General features: G+C 41.7%; 1 protein-coding gene across 3 annotated transcripts in view; it reads left to right on the forward strand.

Annotated features, from left to right (window-relative positions):
- Positions 1-13983, forward strand: part of gmds (GDP-mannose 4,6-dehydratase) — a 357438-nt gene that overhangs the window by 139835 nt on the left and 203620 nt on the right. For all 3 annotated transcript variants that reach the window (XM_034179366.1, XM_034179365.1, XM_034179367.1), the window contains exon 7: positions 1079-1206. In XM_034179366.1, the coding sequence (XP_034035257.1) occupies positions 1079-1206 (128 nt within the window). The remainder of the gene's footprint in view (positions 1-1078; positions 1207-13983) is intronic.

The following is a 13983-nucleotide window of genomic DNA, read 5'->3' on the forward strand; positions in this document are numbered from 1 at the left end:
CATCTGTAATAACATTTCGTTGTTTTAGGAGGATTAATTTTAGTAATTTGGAAATGTCTCCTAATACACTTATTTACAAAAAAGGGCCATCTTGTAAAACTCAATTTGATACGGTTAACAGGTGGTGCACTGTGCCAATATTTTGGGTTGTATTGGCCAAACATCGAGGAAAAGGCCTGGATCAGATGTCGTAAATTAACAAAATCTGATCTGAGTCTTGTATTGAACGTCTGTCATTTTGATGGTTGTGTATATTTTCCATTAGGGTTGCAGAATAGTTATTCCACAGTTTGAGTTGATATGTTTTGTTGGATTACTATGTTGGTCAAGTACATACAGATAGATGTTTATGAACAAATTACCATTTTTTGTGGAGTATAAGTCACTTTTAACTACTTTGGGAGGCCCTGTCACTTATTCTCAGGTACGACTGTCATTCGTAAAAACAATAAAAAAATATAGTAACTATTTATATTGGATTCTCACAGGAATCAAAGCACAAGCTCTGATAATTAAAGGCTAAATGCCAATAATAAGTAGTACACTACAACAATGCACAAAAATCCAAAATTAATAAGGCAGAAAAAAGGTGTGACTTATACTCCAGTGCAAACTTGTATAAGGGTTTTTCCTGTTCAAGAGGCCTTTTTAACAGGGGCGACTTATACTACAGAAAATATGATAGTTATTTTAAGAAAGGGGGGAACTGTATCAGATTAGTATCGTATCGACAGATACTGAAGCTTCCAGTATCGTCATCGTCTCGGCCCTGGCAAAAGTGATATTGTGCCATCCCTAAAACTACAACTACATGAACTGCAGGTCTGTGCTTGCGTCCTTAACAGTGTATTACACTTGTACGTCAGAGGAGGAACAAATGAAGGAGCCACAGTTCCACCTACCACATCATTTAAACCAGTTTCTTTTGTTCCTAAAGAGGGTCTGATGTATGTCACAGAGATTTAAAGGTTCAAGATCATCCAGACATTTGCTTAACTTGGTGGAATGTTGGGAATCCTTGTATCAAGGACCAAGTTGAATCCCTGTAAAACGTGTGTTTCATTTGTTCTGTTTTTAGGTGCCAACTTCGTGACTCGTAAGATCAGCCGCTCTGTGGCGAAGATTTCCCTGGGCCAGCTTGAGAGCTTCAGTCTGGGCAACATGGACGCCAAGAGAGACTGGGGCCACGCCAGGGACTACGTGGAGGTAAAGGACACACACATCACTGCACACAAGCCCAAAGAAACACACATGCGAGCTCTGTGTGCAGTGGGTTGAAGAGGGTTCAGACGTGCACGGAGCATTAACCGCGCGTGTTTTCCCAGATTATTTGAGGCTGCAATATGTGATCTGCATGAAGCCTCCTATGATTCTCTGCCAAAAGAGAAACAGAGATTGTGAAGGAGCAGGAGAGAGGGCTGCACGCTGTGAGGCCACAGACTACACTCTGGTTTCCCACAATTCACCGTGTCCCAGATCCCACCAGACCCCCATTGCCATTCCCAGAACACCCGCAGAAGAAAGAGATATTAAAGGAACGGCGTGTCCTGCGGACGATGACAGAAATACGGTGTTTGTGTTCACATAATGCTGCCAGCAGCAAGCAGAGAAAGGAGTGCAGAGATGAAACAAAGAGTGGGGTCACCATTTTTCATCGAATATCAAGCCCAGGGTTTGTGTCTGTGTGCGTTTTGTTGCTGTCTGTGTGTGATAAGTTAAGCCTGGATCACGCGCGACTGGCTATGGAGATGAAAGTCTGGGTGGGTTGCCGGCAAACCCTTCATGGCGGTTCGGTGTTATTATTAGGATGAGGATGATGCCGGCAGAGATGGCGGTGTTCTTTGTGATGGGCGTGGAGGTTTTGGTGAGGAGGCTCGGTTTAAGTGCAGACGGCAGTGTGGGGTCACTGCGTCAGAGCACGGTGGAAGTGCGCCAGTGATTCATGATGGCATGCCACAGAGGCGTCATGGCGTGTTGGCTAACGTCAGCGGCATATGACGACGGGTTGACTGTCGATAAGTCACATTATCCACGTAGTCACATAAGTCCACGTGGAATCCTCTCCTCTGGGACTTTGAAAATGGGAACAAAAATTAAGTTTATTCAAGTTCATGTGATGTTTCACATCTGACTACAGTTTGTGAAGTGGTGTTTGCTCACTTTACACACGTACCTTTAGAGTGCTTTCACACATACCTTGTTTGGTCCAGACCTTTTGACTTTTCAGTTTGGTCTGAACCAAAATATCATATGTGAAAGCTGCCTCAGATCACATTCCGGGCCAAAGAGCCAACATTTGGTTCAACCAAAACAGATCTTCTCGGTCTGGATCACACTGAACCGTGGTTCATCACATTTCCAGTGGGAAAACACTTTTTGGATAGTTCAGACTTTCAGACAAATATCAGGAAGGCAGCAAGTTATCATCAGCCATTAAACAGTAGAAGAAGAAAAGAAACGGACAATAATTTGCAGGTCTGGTGATCTCCAGGAGCGAGGTCAGTGACTCCTGCTCTTAAGAGTGGTCATCAGTAAAAAGTAATTTAAACCTTAGTCAAAATCACCTTGGGTCTTGGGCGGCGACCACCCAGACAAACAACTGGTCCATTGACATAGCTCTTAAAATGACCATCTATGTGCCACAGCCAGGTGAAACACAGACACCCTCCAAACAGACCAAGTACCAAAGACATCCAGTTGTTATCTTAGGTCACTGGTTAGCATCCAAGTCTCACAACCATACAGTAGGACAGGAAGCACCAGGACCTAAAGACTTGGACCTTTATTCTCCTGCAAAGGTATCGGCATCACCAAACACCTCTGTCCAGCAACCTCATGAACCCATTAGACCTTCCAAAATGCTTCTTGATTTAGAAGGCAGAGGACCCAGAGGCTTGAATGTCACTGCTGAAATAATTTAACATCTTGCACCTGTATTCTGGACCATCTGCAAATGTGTTATGAGAGACTGGGGGAGGCCTTGGTAAAGGTAATTACAGTAATCCAGACATGATGTAATAAAAGTATGGATGACTTTTTTTTCCCTCGATCATGGTGAGACAAGGTTGAGTTTTGTGATACTGGTACTTGCCGTATTTGACGACAGAGCGGATTTGTTTGTCAGGACAAAGCTCTGAAACAAGAAGCACTTTCATATTTTTTTACTTTAGACTTAACATATGTGATGAGGTGACCTAACTTGCCAGCAAGAGAACTTGTAGGTTTGGGAAGGCTAAAAATGATAACTGTTTTGCTGGTGGTAGTTACTACCCATTCAGCCTTTAATGTCCTCAAGACAGTCCAGAAGGGACTGCAGGGAATCACTAGGTTTTAGTGGGAGATACAACTGTGAGTCATCTGTATAGAAGTGAAATTATATTGTATTGATGATGATGTCCTAATGATGTTGCCAAGTGGGAGCATATACATACAGAAGAGGACTGGCCCCTTGTGGACCCCATAAAAGATCAGAGCAGAATATAAAAAAAAAAATGGACTAAAAATATGAGAATGTTTTACAATATGCTTTAGGTAAGAGCTGAGCGAACAAAGGGCTGTACCGCTGATGCCAACCCAGTGTTCGAGGTGAGCCAAAACAATGTTGTGGTCCACTGTATCAAAGACAGCACTAAGTTCCAATAAAATCCAGACTGCATTATCACCTGAATCTAACATGAGTAATAAATTATTAGTCACCTTTAACAAGGATGTTTCAGTTACATGAAGTGCTTTGACCAACTGCTATACCAACTGGCAGATAATATTGGCCAATATGGGCCTTTTACGAACATACCAGTAACTGCATTATTTTTGCAGATATGAAAACTTTTGTTTGACTGAATAAACCTTGTAGAAAAACACTTAAAATTGGTGTCATTATTCACTGCATTGTTTACAATGCTGTTACGCATGGCTAGGACCCCATTGCCCCTTGGTCACATTACCTACAGAAGTAAAGCGAACAGTTACTGTTAATTTTCAATCATAGTGGACTTTCTACAGTGACAAGACACAAGCGGTCACCATGCCGCCAGCTAAGTGGGGCTAACATTCAATAAAAGTATATTTTATGCTATTGTTAAGTGATGCAACACAGCAACTACTGATCAAAGTGAAGACAGCGTGACACATGTTGGTTGGCTGGTTGGCTGTTGGTTATATTTGCAATTATTTATTATAACATTAATTTTTAAACTGCAAAACATTAAGTCTCAATTAAATTTCTTCGTAGGGTTTGATCCTGAAATGTTATGAATCATTGCCTTTTTTAGTGTTTATATATCAGTTTATTTTTTCTTTTTTTCTTTTTTTTTGCTCCTTAAAATCTGTATTTTGGCCATATGGTTCTGGCTTGACTTTGAACCCTGACTGTTGAAATAAATGGTAGTTTAGATATGCAACAGTAACTTTTTGGACACTTTGCATCAGTTATGTTTTTAAGCAAAGGCTGGACAATAGTGTGCTTCAGACATGCAGAGACCAGACAGGAATTATTAGTTAGTAAGTTGGATGTGAGTGAGTTTTATTTGAGCAGGATGTGAGTAAAGTACAGCTGACTAAAAGCTGGGGCTAGATTCCAACATCGGAACTTTGCTGTTGTCATTAACGGAAAATGTTTAAAGCAAAATTTTCCTTGACTAAAAACACTTGGTCTTAACTTTTGCAGTAATTTATTAAAAACAATGTTTGTTTTTTTTAAATTGATTCTAAGAATAGAATTGAGTCACATTCAGGAGCTTTCTGAAGTTTGTCCAGTAGCTGTACTTGCCCTATCCGTGCGTGCGTGTGTGCACGTCCGAGGCACTCTGGATTGAGACGCTCCAGGTTTCCTGTGGGAACCGTTGACATTCCTGCTCTGGTGAATCAGGCACCTCCTCGCCGCTCATCTCCAGTTTCGGAAAGGCGGATTTCGGGAAGCCAAACAGAAGCCCGCGGTGCTGAGGGGAACTGAGGTGGCAGAGGAGGAAGACCGGGGGAGATCAGACGCATGTTTGTGGGGTGTTTGTGCATTACGCATAAAGGATCCATCTCTGCTGATGCCAAAAGTTCACCCCACCCTGTAGCCCATCAATGGCTGACTGTCACCATGACCCCACCCCATCTCTCGCGTTGAAATATTCATTCATTCAACATCAGCAGTGTGTTACCGTGGCAAAGCCAAACAAATGGCCACTTGTAAACAGAACCATGTGTGTCTGCTTTGGGCTGACAACTGCCGCTCCCCTCTCTTTCCCCTCGCTCTCTCACCCGCTCACTCCCCCCACCCACCCAGGACAGGGAAATTGCTTGTAATTGGCTGTGGATGGATTGCGGGTGGCAGGAGGGGCGTGCTGTGTGTCTGTGCTAACGACGTTTGAAGGCATGCGGCTGGCTGGGCATCGTCTCCGCCGGGTATCGGGTGTCTGGCTGAGCGATGCAGACCTGTTGCTGCCCAGAGACTCTCAATGGAGCCCTTTATTATTATTATGGTATTATGGAATAGATGCCGGGAGATGAATGCTTTAGTTTAAAATTGGTGGATGAAAAATTTCAATCGTAATCCTCCTGATCTCATTTTCGTCAAAGGGGTTAAGCGTTGGACTCCTCTGATTTTCTGAGAGTATTTGAATCATTTTTGGTTTTTATAGGATTTGGTGATACAGAACATGTTTCTGACTCTGAGCAGGCTGAGGATAAGTGGAAACCCACAGCCATCACGCGTTCATCTCTCAGACTAGATAAAGATGGAATGACGTCTGCCATCTTGATTGTGGACTTGGCCTCTGCCAGCTTGATTCCTCTGCCCTTTGACTGCACAGAAGCACTTCCCTACTGAAGATGTGCTTGGGAATGTTTGTACCAGAGTGGAATTTGGTGGCTTTTGGCCATGATTCTCTTTGGCTTCATCCTACCTATGTCAAGCTCCTCCCACACAGAAGGTGTGTGCATGGCATGCTAGTAGCAACAACCATTGGCGTGCTGTTCTCACCAGCACTGCCAGTACCAGTGACTGCGTAAAACTTGTTTCCTGATGATTCTTTCTTTTTAGGCCAAAAAAAAAAAAAAAAAAATGTTTTACAGAAACAAGGCAAAGTAAATGCATCAACCCTCTGATGCCTTGTTTATTTATTTATAAAAGAAATGAGAAACTTCATATTTGCAGAGCTGCGATTAGTATTTCAATTTCAATTTATTTTCATTTACATAGCGCCAAATCACAACAGAGTTGCCTCAAAGCACTTCACACAGGTAAGGTCTAACCTTACCAACCCCCAGAGCAACAGTGGTAAGGAAAAACTCCCTCTGAGGAAGAAACCTCAAGCAGACCAGACTCAAAGGGGTGAGCCTCTGCTTGGGCCATGCTACAAACATAAATTACAGAACAATTCACAGAACAATTCACGGACGAATATACAAGAAATGCTATTGGCGCACAGGACAGGAGGGTCGCCAACACAAATTCAGTTCCCATCTCTGGATGAAGCTGCACCTTAAACAGAGAGAAAAAACAGAATCAGGCATCAGAAAGACAAAAAATACTGTATAATTTGCCAGCATTAAACAACAAGAAAAACAGAGAAATACTAAGGTGATCTTGGCAACTAGCACTAGCTCTAAACTTCACTAAAAGACCCAGAATTTAGGTAAAGTTGAGGCCGCAGTCCACTCCAATTACTAATTACTCAAAGGGGTGACCCTCTGCTTGGGCCATGATACAAACATAAATTACAGAACAATTCACAGAACAATTCACGGAGGAATATACAAGAAATGCGATTGGTGCACAGGACAGGAGGGTCGCCAACACAAATACAACTCCATCTCTGGATGGAGCTGCACCTTAGAGAAAAAACAGAATCAGGCATCAGAAAGACAAAAAATACTGTATAATTTGCCAGCATTAAACAACAAGAAAAACAGAGAAATACTAAGGTGATCGCCGGCCGCTAGCCCTAAACTTCAATAAAAGACCCAGAATTTAGGTAAAGTTGAGGCCGCAGCAATGAATTAAAAGAGTAAAAAGCGTAAAACAAAACTGTACCAGTATCCTAGCCATATTAAAGTGAAAATAAGTGTGTCTTAAGTCTGGACTTGAAAATCTACAGAATCTGACTGTTTTATTGACGCAGAGAGATCATTCCACAGAACAGGGGCACGATAAGAGAAAGCTCTGTGACCCACAGACTTCTTATTCACCTTAGGGACACAAAGTAGTCTTGCACCCTGAGAACATAAAGCCCGGGCCGGTACGTAAGGTTTAATTAGGTCAGCTAGGTAGGGAGGTGCCAGTCCATGAATAATTTTATAGGTTAGTAGCAGAACCTTAAAATCTGATCTCACTGGGACAGGAAGCCAGTGAAGGGATGCGAAAATGGGTGTAATGTGGTTGTACCTTCTGTTTCGTGTCAAAAGTCTGGTTGCAGCATTTTGAACCAGTTGGAGACCCCTAATGCTAGACTGTGGTAAACCAGAAAATAGAACATTGCAATAGTCCAATCTAGAAGAGACAAATGCATGGATCAGGGTCTCAGCATCAGCCATAGACAGCATGGGACGAATCTTCGCTATGTTTTGCAGGTGGAAGAAAGCAGTCCTAGTAATATTTCTAATGTGGAGGCCAAAGGACAACGAAGGATCAAAAATTATTTGGCAAGTTACTTGAAACAATAAGTGTGTTATTCTTTTGGCTGCTCCCCTTTTGCTCAGGGTTGCCATAGCTGATCTCGTGTGGATCCACATGTTGATTTGGCACAGGTTTTACATGAGACACCCTCTGGTAAGAGTGGGCTTTGAACCCTGGCCCTTCTTGCAGTGAGTGCTACCGCTGCATCACTCTCACTCTTCATACAAACTAACTAAATAATTAAAAGAAAAGCAAATTCTCAAAATAATTGATGATTTTTGGTTTGTTGATTGATTTGAATTCATGAAATCACCTTTAGTTTACAGTTTCTTTGGTCCAGTTGGACATTAGATCTGTACCCCTGAGATCCAATGCATTTCAAGTATCTCCAAGCTGGTTCTAATTATTCATAAATATAAACTTTAATTCATTTTTGTTCTTGTGACAGAAGAGATTGTTCCTACCTTGTGTTGTACCATGTTCAGCAAGCCAGTAGCAGCTGGTAGAGATGACAAAAGTGGCAAATTATTCCCAGATGAACTTTGTCTGACTTGATAGCCCCTCCTTGTGGTTCTTGTCTTTTTCAGATATTTATTGTAAAAATATAATTAACTGTGAAATACAGGTCTTTGGAAGGTGTTTCCTAGCGTCAGATGTTGGCAGGACCTCCTGTATGGTGGTCGATTCCCGGCATTGTGTGGAGGCAGTGAGGTGACAAAGCTGCCCTGATGGTGTCAGTTTTCACCTTCTTTATTTTCCTTATCATTATTATTATTATTTTTCCAGCCAAAGCTGTCTCTCTATGCAGTAATGGTTACAGATGGTGCTAATTAGCCAATCACAGCACAGATCAGGGCCAATCATGGATGATTGATGAGCGCAGAGGGCATTAATCAGCTGTTTTTGGCCCCAGAGGTAACTTCGAAGGCAGATCACCATTAAGAGTTACTATTTGCAGCTGTTTTTTGGATGCTCCTGAGGCACCTTTGTTTTTTCTCCTGATTGTTGACTATGAAGATCTCAAAATTTTGGTTATACTCCAAAATCCAAGGGTCATTTATTTAGTGGAAATGGCCAGATGTTTAATGGGTATTTTTGGAAAAGCCTTGCCTTTGGGCATACAAGACTGGTGTCTTTTTGACCCATCTGGATATTCAGAGTTGAATTGACCCCAAAATGACTTGACTCCCCAATTTTATATTTTCACTGAGTACCTTGACCTTTTCAGCTCTGTTGACCTACACATGTTTCTGCTTAGCTTGATAATCCTATCAACAAATCTCAAATTAATTAGCAATAATTTGATTTATAAATGCTTATTGGCCTAAAATAACCAAAGATTTGTAATTTGTACCCCATTATTTTGGAATATAAAAAAAAGTCTCATTATAGAAATCTCAGCGCACCACTGCCCATCTTAAATAGTTCCAGTGTTGAATGTCCCAAGGTAAGAAGAAGTAAGTCAGTAAGTATAGACACTGAGGCCTGTTGGTTCTGGTGTCTGGTGTATCTTTATCCCAGGATCCCGTAGTGTTTGATGGGATGCTGGTCAAGGTTGGTACCCATTCACAACTCGGTGGACTGTTGACACAGTTGGGTAGCATGATGGGGAATTGAATCTAGGTATACATATTAGTAGCCCAACTCCTTATCCCATTGTACTACCCGCTCTACAAATAATGATTTTTCATTGACTTTGGTTTGACGTCTTTTGTACAATATTGATGTTGTCCACAAACTCTCCCTTGTTCATCCATTCATTTGTGTCTTCATTACAGCTGTTCAGATAGCAAATTGTGATGTAGGATGCCCGGCAGTTTGTACCAAAACCAGCAGCTGTTGTATTGCGTAACTGACATTTATGATCTGTTAAATATAAAACATGATGTTTTGGGTTTTCTAGTAGAAAAGGAGTATAACTACTTTTTATGTTGCAGCGTCTGTTTCTGAATGAAAAATGCAGTGTACAGATTTTTGCACTTTGAATTTAGATAATCAAATACAAATGTCAATACTTAAGTTGTCAGGCTTGAAACACTGCAAGCGTCACATGTGCATTGCGTATTGATTTTCCTTTCATTGACCATGTTAACATATTTAACCTAGCATACCACCAACATGAGTGCAGTGTCCCAGAAACATCCCACATGTATGTTGCATTACTTTAAATTAGATTAGATGAGACAGAACTTTATTAATCCCTTGGGAAGACTCCATGAAAGAGCTTGAGGTTCCAGCAGCATTGTGTACTACATAATATTGTTTGGTACTGGTTTACTGGCTACTACTGTTCCTCTCATTCCCATCCTCTGTCTTCCTGTTACTCCTCCTCCCCCTGAGCTTCCTGTTACTCCTCCTCCCCCTGAGTGAGGAGTTGTACAGTCTGATGGCCTGAGGGACAAAGGAGTTTTTCAGTCTGTTGGTCCTGCACTTGGGAAGGAGCAGTCTGTGGCTGAAGAGGCTCTTCTGGTTGCAGATGACGGTGTGCAGAGGGTGACTGGCATCGCCCATAATGTCCAGCAGTTTGTCCCGTGTTCTCATGTGCTGCACCCCTCTGAGGAATAGACTCGACAGCTCTTTTTTTCCACAAGTGCAACGAACAGCATGCCGCTAAAATAGACATAAAAATGATCTGTATACAGTCAGTTTGACATCATACCAGCAACATTAAATAACACCTTTTACTGGACTTTCTATGATTGGTAAAGAAATCACAGACAGGACAAATATGAATACAGCTTTAAAAAAAAAAACATTTCAGTGATTGTAAAAAGTCATGACTGCTGTCCCGTTACAAGAGATCACTTTTGCTTTGCACTTTTCAAATACTCAACTAAAAACACAAGGACCATTGTGACCCACATGATCTGGATTACAAAACTAATGTATGAAAGGAAGCGCTGATGCTAAGTATATATGTATTTGTGTGTTTATATTTTTAAATTTATATATCATAAAACATTCAACATGAGGTGTGCTTTCATTAAGGTGCCGTTTGGAGACGCGTGTGTGCATCTGGTGCAAATTGCACACGATGATTGCGGCACATTTCAGGTGTATTGTTGCATGTCACGTCATTACATCATCATCACCCCCCTTTGGAGGAGAATTGACTTGTTGCTGACTTTATTTGTGTTCTGATAGTTTCCAGTGTGGCAGCTGCAGCCATGTGGAAAAATTATGCACCACAAAAATCACCATCTGATTCTCCTCAGTTGAATATCGCCGCTAATCTGTGAGCTTGGAGAGTCGAGGTACAATGAGTTGCAGTAACTCCACTAAAATGATGTTCTTACTCCTCTCTGTCTGCATGAGCGTCTGTCCATTCATAGCTGGCTGCGGAATGAATTAGACATTTAAAACACACCGGTAGGTGTATGGAACCCCATTGTAGAGGGCGCTGTCCCCTTGGTGCACTTGAATAATGACTGTCTTTGGTGTATGTATGTCTGGATCTTTCTGGGTGAGCTGATGAATAATGGAATGAATAACAGCTCGAGTTTAAGGAGCTAAAAGTGGAGCTGACGCGACCTTTCCAGCTGCTACAATTCACCGATGTTCCCATCAAGGCGTCATCAGTGTCGTGCGTGAGTTTGATTCCTGGAGTGTGTTTGGCCGCGTGGAGTTTGGACGGTGAGACGCTGACAGACGATCCTGTCGAGTTGATTTGCTGTAACCCACAAGTAGGGTCTATAACTGACTTCAGCTCAGTGTGTGCGTGCGTGCGTGTTCACAATCGTGTGTGAGTGCGTTGGCTTGTGGGCGTTAATTGCAGGTGAAATTTGACCCGTGACCGTAACAGCAGTTCAGTAAACTGTGGTTTTGCCCCCCTGTGGCTTAAAGCAATAAAAGCTCTCTGAAGCTGCACATGCACGAAGACAAATGCTGCAGATATAATGTGCTTATTTCAAGTACATGTTCCTTTTACGGAGCATGATGGATGTCACAAAAAAAGGGGCTGTATAATTTAAAGTTGTCTGATCTGAGGTTTGTGGAGATGAATTGGACTTTGGAGCCACGAGTTTTCAATGCGTTTTTGTGGAATATGGCACTGGCTGTATTCGACATTCAGATTACAGGCTGTAATGCTCTTTTTTTGCTTACGTGTGAAACAGATCGCATATTCTTGAGTGGTCTGAACTCGTGGTCGACCGATATGGGTTTTTACAGTAACGGGTGCCAGTTTTTAGAGCACAGTGAGAGTGGAGGCCTGAGGTGATATAAAATGCCTTTATGCATTTTCATGAAATGCAAGATGATAATTTAATCACAACAAATGAGACACAGTCTATAGGTGTAAACCTGTAGACTCTATATATACTGGACAGAACCTGCGTGATGTCATCCATTGCTTTTCTATAGTGACCCGGAACAGCCGAAATGAACCCCTTTTCTGGGCGTCGCCATGTTGAGAGCCCCGCCCCCACTGATTGGCAATGACCTCATTAATGCATAAAGGGGTGGAGCATGGGTGGCTCCGTGTGTGACAAAAAAAAAGCATCCCTCCCGAGTTCAAAACACAAGCTAACAACTAACCTGGGTTTGGGTGTTTATTAATTCATTTTTTTATTGACTGCGCGGTGGTTCGCATCACAGTTTACTTTGGTGTGGACAGTAAAAGTTATCCGCCGCATATTTCCTCAGTAATCGTGCATTAAGTGGACCTACCGAAAGCTGCTAAAAGTGCTAACACCGTTAGCATACTACATTTAAATAAGACGCGAGTTTTACTCAGCATGAATGTTGCAACAGAGATGTCTTAGATGATCCGTTATAGCGTTTTACCACATAACAAGACAGATTATTCAGGTTTTTGTCATGAAATACACCAGACACAAAAGCAAGTGGCTCCGTTTTGGTTGAAACTATGAGGGGAGGAGTCAATGGGCACAGCCACGCCCACAATTATATAGATTTCTTTCATTAAAACATCTTAAACTAAGAAGTTAGGAAAAAATTCACCCCCCACCCCCCGTACAGTTGTCACAGAGGAGGAAACTATCTACAGAAGCCAAAATCATTTTTTGTACCAGTTTGTAAATATGTTTATTTCTGGTCCAAAGTTGGACATTTTAAAATGAGCTTCTATGGGAATGTGCTCTGTTTTGGAGCCAGCCTCAAGTGGCCAGTGAAGTGAACTGCATTTTCTGGTTGGGGTCACAATGTCAGCTCGAGTGTTGCCGCTTGATTACACCCCTGTTCCATTCTACCAGGATCACCCATGATCCAAAAAAATTGCAAAAACTGGATGAAACTGCTTGACCCGGCTTTCTTCTTAATAAGCTGGCTTATGAAGTGCAGACCTGGCAACTGGGTCATTTTCAGGTGAGTTGCCAGGTTTGGCCTTTATAAGCCAAAGTTAAGGAGCTGCACCCTCAGCCAGACGTGATTCACCTTTGAACCAAAACCGCAACATTCGCTGCTTCGGCTTCAAATTTTTACCCTGATCAATCAAACAAGTTTCAAGCCATTCTCACGGGAAATACCCCGTTTAAAGACGGTCACACATGATTGAAGCTGTTAAGACTATGAACACCTGGAAGTGACCATGTAATGATGCGGATTTTGCAAATGGGGATGACATTTTTGAACAGTTTGAAAAGTTGACCCTGATTTCAAAGCTAATTGATTGATTGAGTTTATTTTGTATTTTGATTGTAAGTAAGACACTAGAATCTCATCCATTAATGTAAGTAGCAATAAATGTATAATTAGTTATACAGTAGTATTCAGAATAATAGTAGTGCTATGTGTCTAAAAAGATTAATCCAGGTTTTGAGTATATTTCTTATTGTTACATGGGAAACAAGGTACCAGTAGATTCTCACAAATCCAACAAGACCAAGCATTTATGATATGCACACTCTTAAGGCTATGAAATTGAGCTATTAGTAAAAAAAAAAGTAGAAAAGGGGGTGTTCATAATAATAGTAGTGTGGCATTCAGTCAGTGAGTTCATCAGTTTTGTGGAACAAACAGGTGTGAATCAGGTGTCCCCTATTTAAGGATGAAGCCAGCACCTGTTGAACATGCTTTTCTCTTTGAAAGCCTGAGGAAAATGGGACGTTCAAGACATTGTTCAGAAGAACAGCGTAGTTTGATTAAAAAGTTGATTGGAGAGGGGAAAACTTATATGCAGGTGCAAAAAATTATAGGCTGTTCATCTACAATGATCTCCAATGCTTTCAAATGGACAAAAAAAAAAAAACCAGAGACGCATGGAAGAAAATGGAAAACAACCATCAAAATGGATAGAAGAATAACCAGAATGGCAAAGTCTCACCCATTGATCAGCTCCAGGATGATCAAAGACAGTCTGGAGTTACCTGTAAGTGCTGTGACAGTTAGAAGACGCCTGTGTAAAGCTAATTTATTTGCAA

The sequence above is a fragment of the Thalassophryne amazonica genome, chromosome 10, assembly GCF_902500255.1.
Source record: "Thalassophryne amazonica chromosome 10, fThaAma1.1, whole genome shotgun sequence".
In the NCBI taxonomy this organism is placed as follows: domain Eukaryota; kingdom Metazoa; phylum Chordata; class Actinopteri; order Batrachoidiformes; family Batrachoididae; genus Thalassophryne; species Thalassophryne amazonica.